This window comes from Eleginops maclovinus, chromosome 13 (genome assembly GCF_036324505.1).
Source record: "Eleginops maclovinus isolate JMC-PN-2008 ecotype Puerto Natales chromosome 13, JC_Emac_rtc_rv5, whole genome shotgun sequence".
Taxonomy (NCBI): Eukaryota; Metazoa; Chordata; class Actinopteri; order Perciformes; family Eleginopidae; genus Eleginops; species Eleginops maclovinus.
Window position 1 is genome coordinate 24,589,076 of NC_086361.1, and position 11,981 is coordinate 24,601,056.

The following is an 11,981-nucleotide window of genomic DNA, read 5'->3' on the forward strand; positions in this document are numbered from 1 at the left end:
TCCTCCAAATGGAGGAGGTTTGGTACGTTAGCACCTGTTGGCGTCCGTACTTAACGGATGAAAGCTCAAAGGGGTAGTTCAGAATTTGGATTTAGGACCTCGTTTCCAATGAGCTAGTGTGCTATTTATCAGTGGAGACCGTTTTCAACACATCCAGTCCTTCAAGGTGCAGAGTTTGCTGGTGCTAGGCTAGCGCAAGTCAATGGTTTCTGCTAGCCTGCCAATAACAACATCTCACCCACTCCACGGTACACCCGAGGCAAATAAATGAATGCTAGAAATAAACCTGCCCTCGCATCGCATTGGGGGGGGACTAGTTTCTCAGCAGCGGCGGAATTATACTTTGCTCCGGTTGTGTGGTAACAAAGCTGTGCCGAAAAGTTAACAGGAAGCGCATCGGATTGTAAACGAACGACTAGGCAAGGTATGCGTTTCAAACGTGGCCATAACTTGTTGATTGGTTAGTGTGATAAATTCCTTCGTGCACTGTATTCTGCTTCTGTAGCAACGACAGCGGCAGGTAAATAAACTATAGTAGAGCCGGTAGCCTATTAGCAGCTAATATCAGTCCGCCGCGGCCGTAGCCTACTACCAACTACAGGGAACACAGTAAACTGCTGTTGAGACACGAGTCCCTCAAAATGCGATGCAATGCGAGGGCAGTTTATTTAACCTGAGTTGAGTCTCCGCCGGTGTGTTGATGTCCAAGCCAGCAGCAAAGAGCCACAGTTGATTCCTTTCTGTATCTCGCACTGGAAATGTGTTGAAACTTAGTGGTGACCATCTGTAGCGTTTACAATGTGGAAATGCACACTGAATCACCATGTTGCCTAGTGGTTCGTTTACAATCCAATGCTTCAATCCCACTGTACTACGAGGTGTCCCGACTGGAGTGCACTTCCGGTTAACTTTTCGGCACAGCTTTGTTACCACACAACCGGAGCAAAGTATAATTCCGCCGCTGCTGAGAAACTAGTCCCTCAAAATGCGACGCGATGCGAGGGTAGTTTTATTTCTTAGGTTATTCTATCAACACAGACATTAACATCGATAGTCTGGCGTTTTTATTATTTGCCTCGGGTGTACCGTGGAGTGGGTGAGACTGTTGTTATTGGCAGGCTAGCAGAAACCGTTGACTTGCGCTAGCCTAGCACCAGCAAACTCTGCACCTAGAAGGACTGGATGTGTTGAAAACGGTCTCCACTGATAAATAGCACACTGGCTCATTGGAAATGAGGTCCTTTGTCCAAAATTCTGAACTACCCCTTCAATAATTACAAGCTGATGAACTCTTTATAATATATATATTTATAACCACAGATATATCTCTTGGTAATGTTGAAAAATAAATATCACAGAATTTACAAAAACACTTAATCAAATATTTTTTAAATCTTTATATACATATTACATTTATTCCAGAAAGGGAATGCAGGCATTTCAAATGTTTTTCAAAGTAAAACATTTCAGTGATGAGTTCAGGGGCTAATCCCAGAGCCATGAAGAAGAGCCAGCAGGGAGGAGCTTCCTGGAGACCCTATAGATGATCTCCACAGAGCTAATGATGCTAACGTCAGAATAAACTGTTGTAATGTTAAAAGTGAAAGAAGGGACTGTGGTCGTTGAGCAGGTTTTTATTTTTATGCGATTAGTGAAAACGTCAGATTCTGTGTTTAGTGCCGGTCACATGACAGCGGATGGTTTCACCCAGAAAGGGGCGGGGCCGGGACAGGATGTCTTCCCTCCTCTGAACCCTATGGTTACTGCTCATCTTCAATATGAACCCGCAAGTTCAGGATTTAAAACAGGGATGGTTTGTGACGAGAGACTTCTTGTTGAAACCCTTCCCGCAGACGCTGCAGCTGTACAGTTTCTCCCCGGTGTGGATGGTCATGTGCTCCGTCAGATGGACGTTCTGTTTGAAGCTTTTGCCGCAGACTGAGCAGCTGAAGGGTTTCTCCCCCGTGTGAATCCTCATGTGTGTCTTCAGGTTTCCCTTCAGGCTGAACGTCTTGTCGCAGCCCGGGCAGCTGAATGCTTCTTTAGCTCCGGAGGTTTTCTCCATCTGGCTCTGTGGGCGCTGCGATGACTCGCCGACACACTGGTGTGTTTTCAGCTGAGTGTACCAGGTGAACTTCCTGTTGCAGGCGCCACAGTTGAAGCGCTTCTCCTCCGTGTGAACCGACATGTGCAGCGTCATCCGCCGCTTGTGTGCAAACCTCTTCTCGCAGAAGGGGCAGCTGAAGGGTTTTTCCCCCGTGTGAATCCGCAGGTGAAGCTTCAGAGTTCCCTTCTGGCTGAAGCTCTTCTGGCAGAACGAGCACTTAAACGGTTTCTCCCCCGTGTGAATCCTCATGTGAGCCAGGATATTGCCACTGCAGCTGAAGCGCTTCTGGCAGACGGAGCAACTAAAGGGTTTCTCTCCGGTATGAATCCTCATGTGGCTCATCAGATGGTCGCGGCGGCAGAACGTGCGGCTGCATTCAGAGCAGCTGAACAACTCTTTGTCAGCCTCACATCGCTCCTCCATGACTTCTTCAGAAAGTAGAGGCTCGCTGCTCTCCTCGCTGCCTTTGGTCTCCAGATCTGAAGCCTTGTCTTTGAGGTCGGGCTGTGACTGATCCCCCCCCATGTGTCTGTGAGCCACGCTCTTCTTTCCTGTGTGGATCTTCATGTGCCGGCTCACGTCTCCGCTGTACCTGAACTGCTTGCTGCAGATGGAGCAGCTGAAGGGTTTCTCCCCGGTGTGCAGTCGCATGTGGCTGATGGAGTTTCCCTTCTGGGAGAATCTCTTCCCGCAGAAGGAGCAGCTGAAGGGTTTCTCCCCGGTGTGAATCCTCATGTGAGCGTACAGATGTGGCTTCCTGCCGAACCTCTGGCCACACTCTGAGCAGCTGAATGACCGCTCCACGTTACAGTCAATATCCACAGGAAGTTCATTCTTCTTCTCCTGAGAGCCAGAGCCCCCAGTCTCCTCCCAGTCTCCATCGCTGACCTCGGTCTCAGAGGAGTCTCCAGTGTTGTCCCCGGTCTCTGGCTGTAAGCCTGTCTCTGGATCTGAGCTCCTGGCTGGTTCTGGTCCTCCACAGTCCTCTCCACCAGCCTCTGTTTCCACAGTCTGTCTGTGATGAAGCTGTGAGGACTGAGGCTCCTCTTCTTCATCTTCACTCTTCAGAGGGACGGGAGTGAAGGTTGACTTTATGTCAGCCTCCTCCTGTTCCTCTTTAATGTGAGGGGGGGGCTCTGGCTCCTCTTCACCAACGATCACCTTCAGGATGTCTGGGGGGGGTCCTGAAACACAGAGAGGAAGCTGCTGTTACCTGAGCGGTATGTCTGATCTGCTCAACAGGAAGTGAGGTTTGTTCTCAAGCACCTTTCAGGCCAGGCTGCGAGCTCCAGCTCCAGACTGCGTGACCGCGGGGACACACCTGAGACAGGGAGACAGGGTTCAGAGGGAGAGACAGTTAGAGAACCAATTGTCTGTCTGTCTGTCTGTCTGTCTGTCTGTCTGTCTGTTACCCATGTGAGAGTGAAGGCTGTGGCCCTGTGCTGCAGTTGGAACTGGAAGGGGGAGGTTCTCCGGCACGTTGCCTGGCGACAGCGCCTGACAGGAAGCTGGGTCAGCGCCGCCAGCTGACGGAGCCGCTGCTCCGACACGATGGCATCTCGGAAACCTACGACGTCCTCTGCCGTGAGCCCCGGACTCTCAGGGGAGGCCATCGTCTCTCTGGGTCCCACCATCGGCAGGTCGGCCCCCAGACTGCAGGATCAGAAACACAACACCAGTGAAACCAGAGCCCGGTCTGCTCTGATTGGACAACCGCTTAGAGATGTCCCGCCCCTTAGCCTATCACGTAAAATGTGTTGGAGCACTAGCCAATAGGAGCGTGAGTGTTCCATAATGATGTCACCATGTTCAGGAAGTAAACCAAAGACTTTTCTTCTTTCACAGATATATCTTTCAAACACTTTAAAGACCTCTCCAATGGGGGGGGGGGGCACACACTGCAGCAGGACTGAGTCTCTGATATCTCCTCTAGAATAATGGAGTGTAAGGTGTTTACCAGGCGGGGGGGTCGAGGTCCTCCTGCTCTTGGGACGCTCCAATCCTGTTACACATGAAGCTTTATTAAAACAGAGACAGGAGCTGTGGTGCGTTCACTGACACAGCCTACAGACAGAGAGGAGACCTGAGAGGAAGCATGAACACACTCACCGACAGGAAGCTGAACTCTGAGGAGGGAGAGGAGGGTCTGATGCTTGAGAAGACACCCGCTCATAGCTGGAATAAGGAGAATGGTTATTAGAGTAAATTAAACTGGTTTCATTTTAATCCAAACCTCAGAGTGAAGCTCCTCTTTATTCCTGCTTTTAAATACTGGTACCTGAACACACCACGCTGTATCTACAGAATTACACAATGGGATCATTAAATTACCTACAGATCTCTCTCTCTACTCTCTCTCTCTCTACTCTCTCTCTCTCTACTCTCTCTCTCTCTACTCTCTCTCTCTCTACTCTCTCTCTACTCTCTCTCTACTCTCTATCTACTCTCTCTCTCTCTACTCTCTCTACTCTCTCTACTCTCTCTCTCTCTCTACTCTCTCTCTCTCTACTCTCTCTCTCCTCTCTCTACTCTCTCTACTCTCTCTCTCTCTACTCTCTCTACTCTCTCTACTCTCTCTCTCTCTCTACTCTCTCTCTCTACTCTCTCTACTCTCTCTCTACTCTCTCTCTCTACTCTCTCTCTCTCTACTCTCTCTCTATCTACTCTCTCTCTACTCTCTATCTACTCTCTCTCTACTCTCTCTCTATCTATCTACTCTCTCTCTATCTACTCTCTCTCTACTCTCTCTCTACTCTCTCTCTACTCTCTCTATCTACTCTCTCTCTCTACTCTATCTACTCTCTCTCTCTCTACTCTCTCTCTCTCTCTATCTACTCTCTCTATCTACTCTCTCTATCTACTCTCTCTCTATCCACTCTCTCTCTATCCACTCTCTCTCTACTCTCTCTCTCTCTACTCTCTCTCTATCTACTCTCTATCTACTCTCTCTCTCTCTATATATATATATATATATATATATATATATATATATAGAGAGAGTAGAGAGAGAGAGAGACTATATATAGTCTCTCTCTCTCTTTCTATATATCTCTATATATCTGATACAGTGGGGCAAAAAAGTATTTAGTCAGCCACCAATTGTGCAAGTTCTCCCATTTAAAAAGATGAGCGAGGCCTGTAATTTTTATCATAGGTACACTTCAACTATGACAGACAGAATGGGGGAAACAATCCAGGAAATCACATTGTAGGATTTTACTGAATTAATTGTAAATTCCTCTGTAAAATAAGTATTTGGTCACCTACAAACAAGCAAGATGTCTGGCTCTCACAGACCTGTAACTTCTTCTTTAAGAGGCTCCTCTGTCCTCCACTCGTTACCTGTATTAATGGCACCTTTTTGAACTGGTTATCAGTATAAAAGACACCTGTCCACAACCTCAAACAGCCATACTCCAAACTCCACTATGGCCAAGACCAAAGAGCTGCCAAAGGAGACCAGAGACTAAATTGTAGACCTGCACCAGGCTGGGAAAACTGAATGTGCAATAGGTAAGCAGCTTGGTGTGAAGAAATCAACTGTGGGAGCAATTATTAGAAAATGGAAGACATACAAGACCACTGCTAATCTCCCTCCATCTGGGGCTCCACGCAAGATCTCACCCCGTGGGGTCAAAATGATCACAAGAACGGTGAGCAAAAATCCCAGAACCACACGGGGGGACCTAGTGAATGACCTGCAGAGAGCTGGGACCAAAGTAACAGAGGCTACCATCAGTAACACACTACGCCGCCAGGGACTTAAATCCTGCAGTTCCAGACGTGTCCCCCTGCTTAAGCCAGTACATGTCCAGGCCCGTCTGAAGTTTGCTAGAGGGCATTTGGATGATCCAGAAGAGGATTGGGAGAATGTCATATGGTCAGATGAAACCAAAATAGAACTTTTTGGTAAAAACTCAACTCGTCGTGTTTGGAGGAGAAAGAATGCAGAGTTGCCTCCAAAGAACACCATACCTACTGTGAAGCATGGGGGTGGAAACATCATGCTTTGGGGCTGTTTTTCTGCAAAGGGACCAGGACGACTGATCCGTGGAAAGGAAAGAATGAATGGGGCCATGTATCGTGAGATTTTGAGTGGAAACCTCCTTCCATCAGCAAGGGCACTGAAGATGAAGCGTGGCTGGGTCTTTCAGCATGACAATGATCCCAAACACACCGCCAGGGCAACGAAGGAGTGGCTTCGTAAGAAGCATTTCAAGGTCCTGGAGTGGCCTAGCCAGTCTCCAGATCTCAACCCCATAGAACATCTTTGGAGGGAGTTGAAAGTCCGTGTTGCCCAGCGACAGCCCCAAAACATCACTGCTTTAGAGGAGATCTGCATGGAGGAATGGGCCAAAATACCAGCAACAGTGTGGAAACCTTGTGAAGACTTACAGAAAACCTTTGACCTCTGTCATTGCCAACAAAGGGTATATAACAAAGTATTGAGATGAACTTTTGTTATTGACCAAATACTTATTTTCCACAATCATTTGAAAATTAGATTATGTGATTTCCTGGATTTCTTTTCTCATTCTGTCTCTCATAGTTGAAGTGTACCTATGATAAAAATTACAGGCCTCTCTCATCTTTTGAAATGGGAGAACTTGCACAATTGGTGGCTGACTAAATACTTTTTTGCCCCACTGTATCTAGATATATAGATATGTATATCTATATATATATCTATCTATATATATATCTATCTATATATATATATATATATATAGATAGATATATATATATATATATATATAAATAAGCTCTCTATCTCTATCTCTCTATCACCTCATGCTAACACTAGCATAGTAAACCCATCTGAACGGCTGGGAGATGCTAGCAGCTAACAGTGACTGACTGGTCCAGCAGCAGCAGGGCCAGTTCCGGGTCTCTCTGGAGGCCAGTAGCCGCCCTCAGAGCGACCCAGCGCGGCCAGGCCGCTCCGAGCGAGACGCTGCTCAGGTCCCTGCTGGAGGCCGACGAGAGGAGGCTGTTCCCCGGAGGACAGAGGGGAGGAGAGCCGCCTGCAGCCGAGCTGAGATCCGACATCAGTCCAGCAACTTGTGTTATTAAAGATGTGCACGAGGCTCCGCGCGCTCCCGTCAGCACGCTGTGGTTCCACTTCTCGCCGCCGGGGGGTGGGGGAGGTCTTATTTTACACAAAGGACCTAAAATGTGTTAAAGTGTGAAAGACACAGGTTTTAAATTAAGATGTAAATCAACAGGGCGGAGAGTGACGTCATGTGGAAAGTGCAGGATACTGAAGACAGAGGTTAGTCTGTTCCTCCCCCAGGCTCTTCAGATGAACGACCTGCAGCTCAGAGTGATGTCATCGTCTGCTCACGTGACTCCTAAAGAGGGAGAGGATTACAGCTCCTCTCAGAGGGCGAGCGGAGAGAGAGGAGCTGATGAAGGTGCTGGAGTGCTTCCTGCTCCTGCTGCTCCTCAGCGTCTGTCTGCAGAGAGCCGGCTGCCACCTGCCCGACCCCTCACCGGCACCCCCCCGCCTACAGGTACAACACAAGGTGCATGCAGGGAGTCAATAAAACAGACTGCGGGACTGTTGCCTTCACTGACAGCCGATCAGTGAAGGCAACAGTCACATGTTCTCTGCAGCGTCACGATGTAAAACACCTGGGGGGGGTCTCCAGGTGTGGTCTTAGTGAGATTCCTCTCTGTCTCCTTCAGGTCTCTGAGTCTGGCGCCACTCTGAAAACCAGGAGCGGTCTCAGTCGTCTTCCTGGACTCTGTCGCCGCCTGAAGAGACGCAGAGTCACCGTGCTGGTACCTCCGTCAGATTACTGTCTCCTGATCCCTTAGCTGACACAGTGACATCACTACGGAACAGTCTATTCCACTGTACAGTTTCTAATTTGACATTCTGTCTGTCTGTCTGTCTGTCAGTGTCACAGAGACAGGTTCTGCTGGAGGGGTCGCAGTGAGACCAGGTCTGTCCAGGTGTGTGTGTGTCCGCGGGGCTCCAGGTGTTCACACTTCTTCCTCCACAGTCATTAACCCTCTGAGAGCCTGAGACCCTGATACCCCGAGACCCGGAGATTCTGAGACCCTGAGATTCTGAGATTCTAAGATTCTGAGACCCTGAGGTTCTGAGACCGTGAGAGCCTGAGATTCTGAGACCCTGAGATTCTGAGAGCGTGAGACCCTGAGCGCCTGACACCCTGAGACCTGAGATTCTGAGATTCTGAGACCCTGAGAGCCTGAGAGCCGAGATTCTGAGACCCTGAGAGCCTGAGAGCCGAGATTCTGAGAGCCTGAGAGCCTGAGAGCCTGAGAGCCTGAGAGCCTGAGAGCCTGAGAGCCTGAGACCTTGAGATTCTGAGTCCCTGAGATTCTGAGACCCTGAGACCTGAGCCTGGTTGGATAGGGAGGCGTCAGTAATGCTGGTCTACAGAGGGGATGATCTGCTGATGGTTCCTCTGGTTTGAAGACATGGGGACAGGAGACCGGTGTATGGAGACCCTCCTCAACTCTCTCAGCTCTACAGGTGTGTTTGATGGTATCGTGTTCCTGTGAGGACGCTGAGAGGAATCCACAACCAGAATAAAATCACTCGTACATAAAGATGTTTCACCTCTGGGACTTTTATTGTGAAAGTCTTGCAGGAAGCAGCAGGTTTGATACACTTTAGATCTGATGGGGAATACTGGAGGTACAGAGGGGTGCGTGGTGACGGGGTCCAGGTGTATGACAGAGTGACAGGATGTAAGATCACCCAGAAGACAAGCACCATGCTCTGTGACAGTGTTCAGGGAGCCTGTGGCTAAGGGGGAGGGCGGGCTGGTTCTGTGTGTGTGTGTGTGTGTGTGTGTGTGTGTGTGTGTGTGTGTGTGTGTGTGTGTGTGTGTGTGTGTGTGTGTGTGTGTGTGTGTGTGTTGTGTGTGTGTGTGTGTGTGTGAGCTTCCCTATTTGTCTGATAGTTTACAGTTTTTTCCTCACAGTCATCTTTTATATTTCCACTCTTGTAGTTCTGTTTTATATTTCCAGATGTTTATATTTTTGATTTTATAAACTAATGAAGAGATTCTGATTCTGACGCTCTTATTCTGAAAACGTGCACCGGAAGTGTACACGTGTTTAACGCAGTGGGTATTTTATTGTGGTGGTGTGCACCAGAAGTGTAACAGTCGCTAACCGGCTAACAGACTCGGTAGCGTTCCGTTTGTCCAGTTGAAACCCGGTCAGATTCCGGTCCTCTCGGTACGGTAACCAGTAACTGTCTCATGACTTCAGGTGAGTGTTTTCCTGTCCGAAGCTAAGCTAACGCTACCATGTAGCTGCTAGTAAACACAATGCTAACGTTAGCATTAGCTTGTTTGTTTTCTCATGGAGTTTCAAAACACGGTTGTTATTATTGTTAATTTAATATGTGACTTTAGATCGCTCCTGACGTCACACGTTAAGGTGGGTATTGATTTGATCCGGTAAATAGTGAAGTCACGTGATTAGCTTGTTAGCTGCTAACGGCTAACAGTTCTGTTTCTGTGATGGGTCTCTTTAATGTCCCCCCTTCACAGTAAGAGTACTAATAATTTGGTCTTAAAATACTCCCTACAAGGAAAAGTTCTGCATTCAAAATGTTCCTCAAGTAAAAGTAGAAAAGTGTTCATCAAAATGTACTGAAAGTGGTGATCGTGCAGATGAAGCTGAAGTGTTTTACTGCTAGAACAGATCGGCTCATCCTGTAATTGAGTATGAAATAAATGTAGCGGAGTTAAAAGACACACTTTAAATAACATTAATCATGTGGAATAGTCCGGGTCCTCACGTCACAGCAGACCTCAGAACTCCTGATCCTCCTCCTCCTCCTCCTCTGCAGGAGGTTCAGAACAGCTGGTAGAGTGACAGCTGGAGATCATCACCTACCCCTCTATCTCTTTCAGCGGCCTGGAGCCCTGAGCGCTGTCAGTGACAGACAGGAACTGGTTTCAGGAGGTGTCAGTGGGCAGGATCAGGAGCCAGGAGGTGTAAGGAGGTGTCAGTGGGTGGGATCGAGAGTCAGGAGCAGTGGCGTCGTTGCTGTCCCGCTTCCGGGCCCTCCTGATGGAGAGCGAGTGCCGGGTCCCGGTGGCCTGCTGCCGGCCCCGAGTCCTGGTCCTCCATGCCCTGTTCTGGGGCCTGGTGTCCCTCAGGTCAGTGACAGACAGACAGTCCTCTGTGGGACATGTCAACAACACCAACAACAACATCTACATCATGAACTCCTTCTCTCTGATAATGCTGAATCTGATGTGAATGTTTCAGGGTGTTTGGATCCTCCCTGCTGAGCGAGGACAGAGCTACAGGTGAGGAAGAATCAGATTGAACTTTATGAATCAATAATGTCTCTATAATATTAATGCCCCCCCCCCAGTGAAGCAGCAGACCCCCTGCTGGCTGCTGGAGGAGTTTGTGGTGACGGCCGTGTGTTCGCAGTGCAATGCCTTCCAGACGGTGAGCGCTGCCTCCAGAGCCTGAACGCTGCACAGGGCAATGTTTACATCTGGTGCTTGTTGTTACCATGCCGACAGATGATGTTGTTGTTGTTTTTTCAGACATCCTGGTCGTCCTGCTTACCGACGGGATACGTGGAGCGAGTGAACTGCACCCGGTCCAACAAGGACGAGTACAAGAGGTCAGGATACTGCGTTACGTACTGCACTGTGTATAAATATAAATATATACATGTATATATGTGTATTAATCCCCCCATCCCCCCCCAAGCTGCCGCTCCGCCCTGCTGGAGGAGCGTCTCTTCTGGAAGTTCGAGGCGGCCATGCTGGCTCTGACGGCCTCCTCCTCGGTGCTTGTCGTGCTGCGGCAGCGCTGGCTCGACCGCCTCGCCTCCGAGAAGGTGCGGCGGCAAATCGAGTCCATTTAGAGACCTTGGGGGGGGGGGGCAGACAGAAGCTGTGAAAACTTTATTTAAAAAGCATCTGGAGACAGATGAGGCGTTTTTGATGCCGTCAGAACCTCTGTGATTCACAGCTCTGGGGCATCACACATCCTGCTGATCACTCAGCTTCAGTTTAATCTTCTCTGAATATGAGGACCTAAAATCTGGGTCAAAATATTTGTTTTGAATTTCCTCTTCCCGATTGGTCGACCTCAGCACTCTGATCAGCTGACCGCCGGTCTTCAGACTGAAACCGTTTTCTTTATTCTGTTTCTATGAGATCAGCTGACGGGGAAATGTCCCACTGCCTTTGAACGCAGCACCAGGTGTATTATTGTTAAAGGTTTGTTTGTAAATATGTTTGTTTTTGTTTCTGACCAAATAAACAGCTGATCCACAGTGTGCTGTTTCTGAAGCTAATGTTTCACCGTTTAAATGAGGAGTAAAAGCCGCGTCTCCAGTCCTCTATGGCAGTGTTTTGCAAAGTGGGGGTCCCGCCAGGGCGGTCGCGAAAACTTTGAGGGAAAGGGACAAAGGGGGTAAAATGTGAAAATAGAAATGTTAGTTTTAGTTTTTTTAGATGGTATTAATAACTGCATATCTATCAATCTGTGTCTTTTGATGCCAATCTTTTAAAATGTATATATATTTTTTTAAATCACACAACTGCCCTTAAAGCCAATCAGCATTGCGTTGCTGCTACTGAGTTACTGCTAAAGGATGACATGGAAACACCCTAACCCTTAAAAGAAAAAGACCAACGGAATGAAGATGCTCCCGCTGTAAAACACTCAAAGCCACTACCTGGCCACCTAAAACTCGGAGGTATGAGCCATCATACATTCCGTTTGGCTTTACTGCGGCAAGTTAGAACGGCCGTGATGTGCCTAAATGTGTTCTCTGCCTCGAGATCCTCGCCAATGAGTCTTTAAAGCCATCTAAAGTTGATCGACATCTCAAACAAAAGCACCCAGCAGAAGC

General features: G+C 48.4%; 2 protein-coding genes across 6 annotated transcripts; one reads left to right on the forward strand and one right to left on the reverse strand.

Moving 5' to 3' along the window:
- Nucleotides 1–1,382: 1,382 nt before the first annotated feature.
- LOC134875250 (gastrula zinc finger protein XlCGF57.1-like) lies at nt 1,383–7,421 on the reverse strand. 3 transcript variants are annotated; one of them, XM_063899731.1, is made up of 6 exons: nt 6,966–7,421; nt 4,217–4,282; nt 4,065–4,109; nt 3,520–3,760; nt 3,374–3,428; nt 1,383–3,291 (listed from the first exon to the last, which is right to left on the reverse strand). In XM_063899731.1, the coding sequence occupies exons 1-6, from the start codon at nt 7,154–7,156 to the stop codon at nt 1,793–1,795; spliced, it is 2,097 nt and encodes a 698-aa protein (XP_063755801.1). In that variant the 5' UTR covers nt 7,157–7,421; the 3' UTR covers nt 1,383–1,792. The 3 variants fall into 3 exon arrangements, with proteins under 3 accessions (XP_063755801.1, XP_063755802.1, XP_063755803.1); XM_063899732.1 differs by having other exon boundaries at nt 6,896–7,160; XM_063899733.1 differs by lacking the exon at nt 6,966–7,421 and adding an exon at nt 4,567–4,590 and having other exon boundaries at nt 4,217–4,469.
- A 708-nt stretch (nt 7,422–8,129) lies between these two features.
- jtb (jumping translocation breakpoint) lies at nt 8,130–11,399 on the forward strand. Of its 3 annotated transcripts, none has more exons than XM_063899741.1 (6): nt 8,130–8,612; nt 10,009–10,257; nt 10,370–10,410; nt 10,479–10,558; nt 10,660–10,739; nt 10,829–11,399. In XM_063899741.1, the coding sequence occupies exons 2-6, from the start codon at nt 10,169–10,171 to the stop codon at nt 10,983–10,985; spliced, it is 447 nt and encodes a 148-aa protein (XP_063755811.1). In that variant the 5' UTR covers nt 8,130–8,612; nt 10,009–10,168; the 3' UTR covers nt 10,986–11,399. The 3 variants fall into 3 exon arrangements, with proteins under 3 accessions (XP_063755811.1, XP_063755810.1, XP_063755812.1); XM_063899740.1 differs by lacking the exon at nt 8,130–8,612 and adding an exon at nt 9,173–9,358; XM_063899742.1 differs by lacking the exons at nt 8,130–8,612; nt 10,479–10,558 and adding an exon at nt 9,173–9,358.
- Nucleotides 11,400–11,981: the final 582 nt, after the last annotated feature.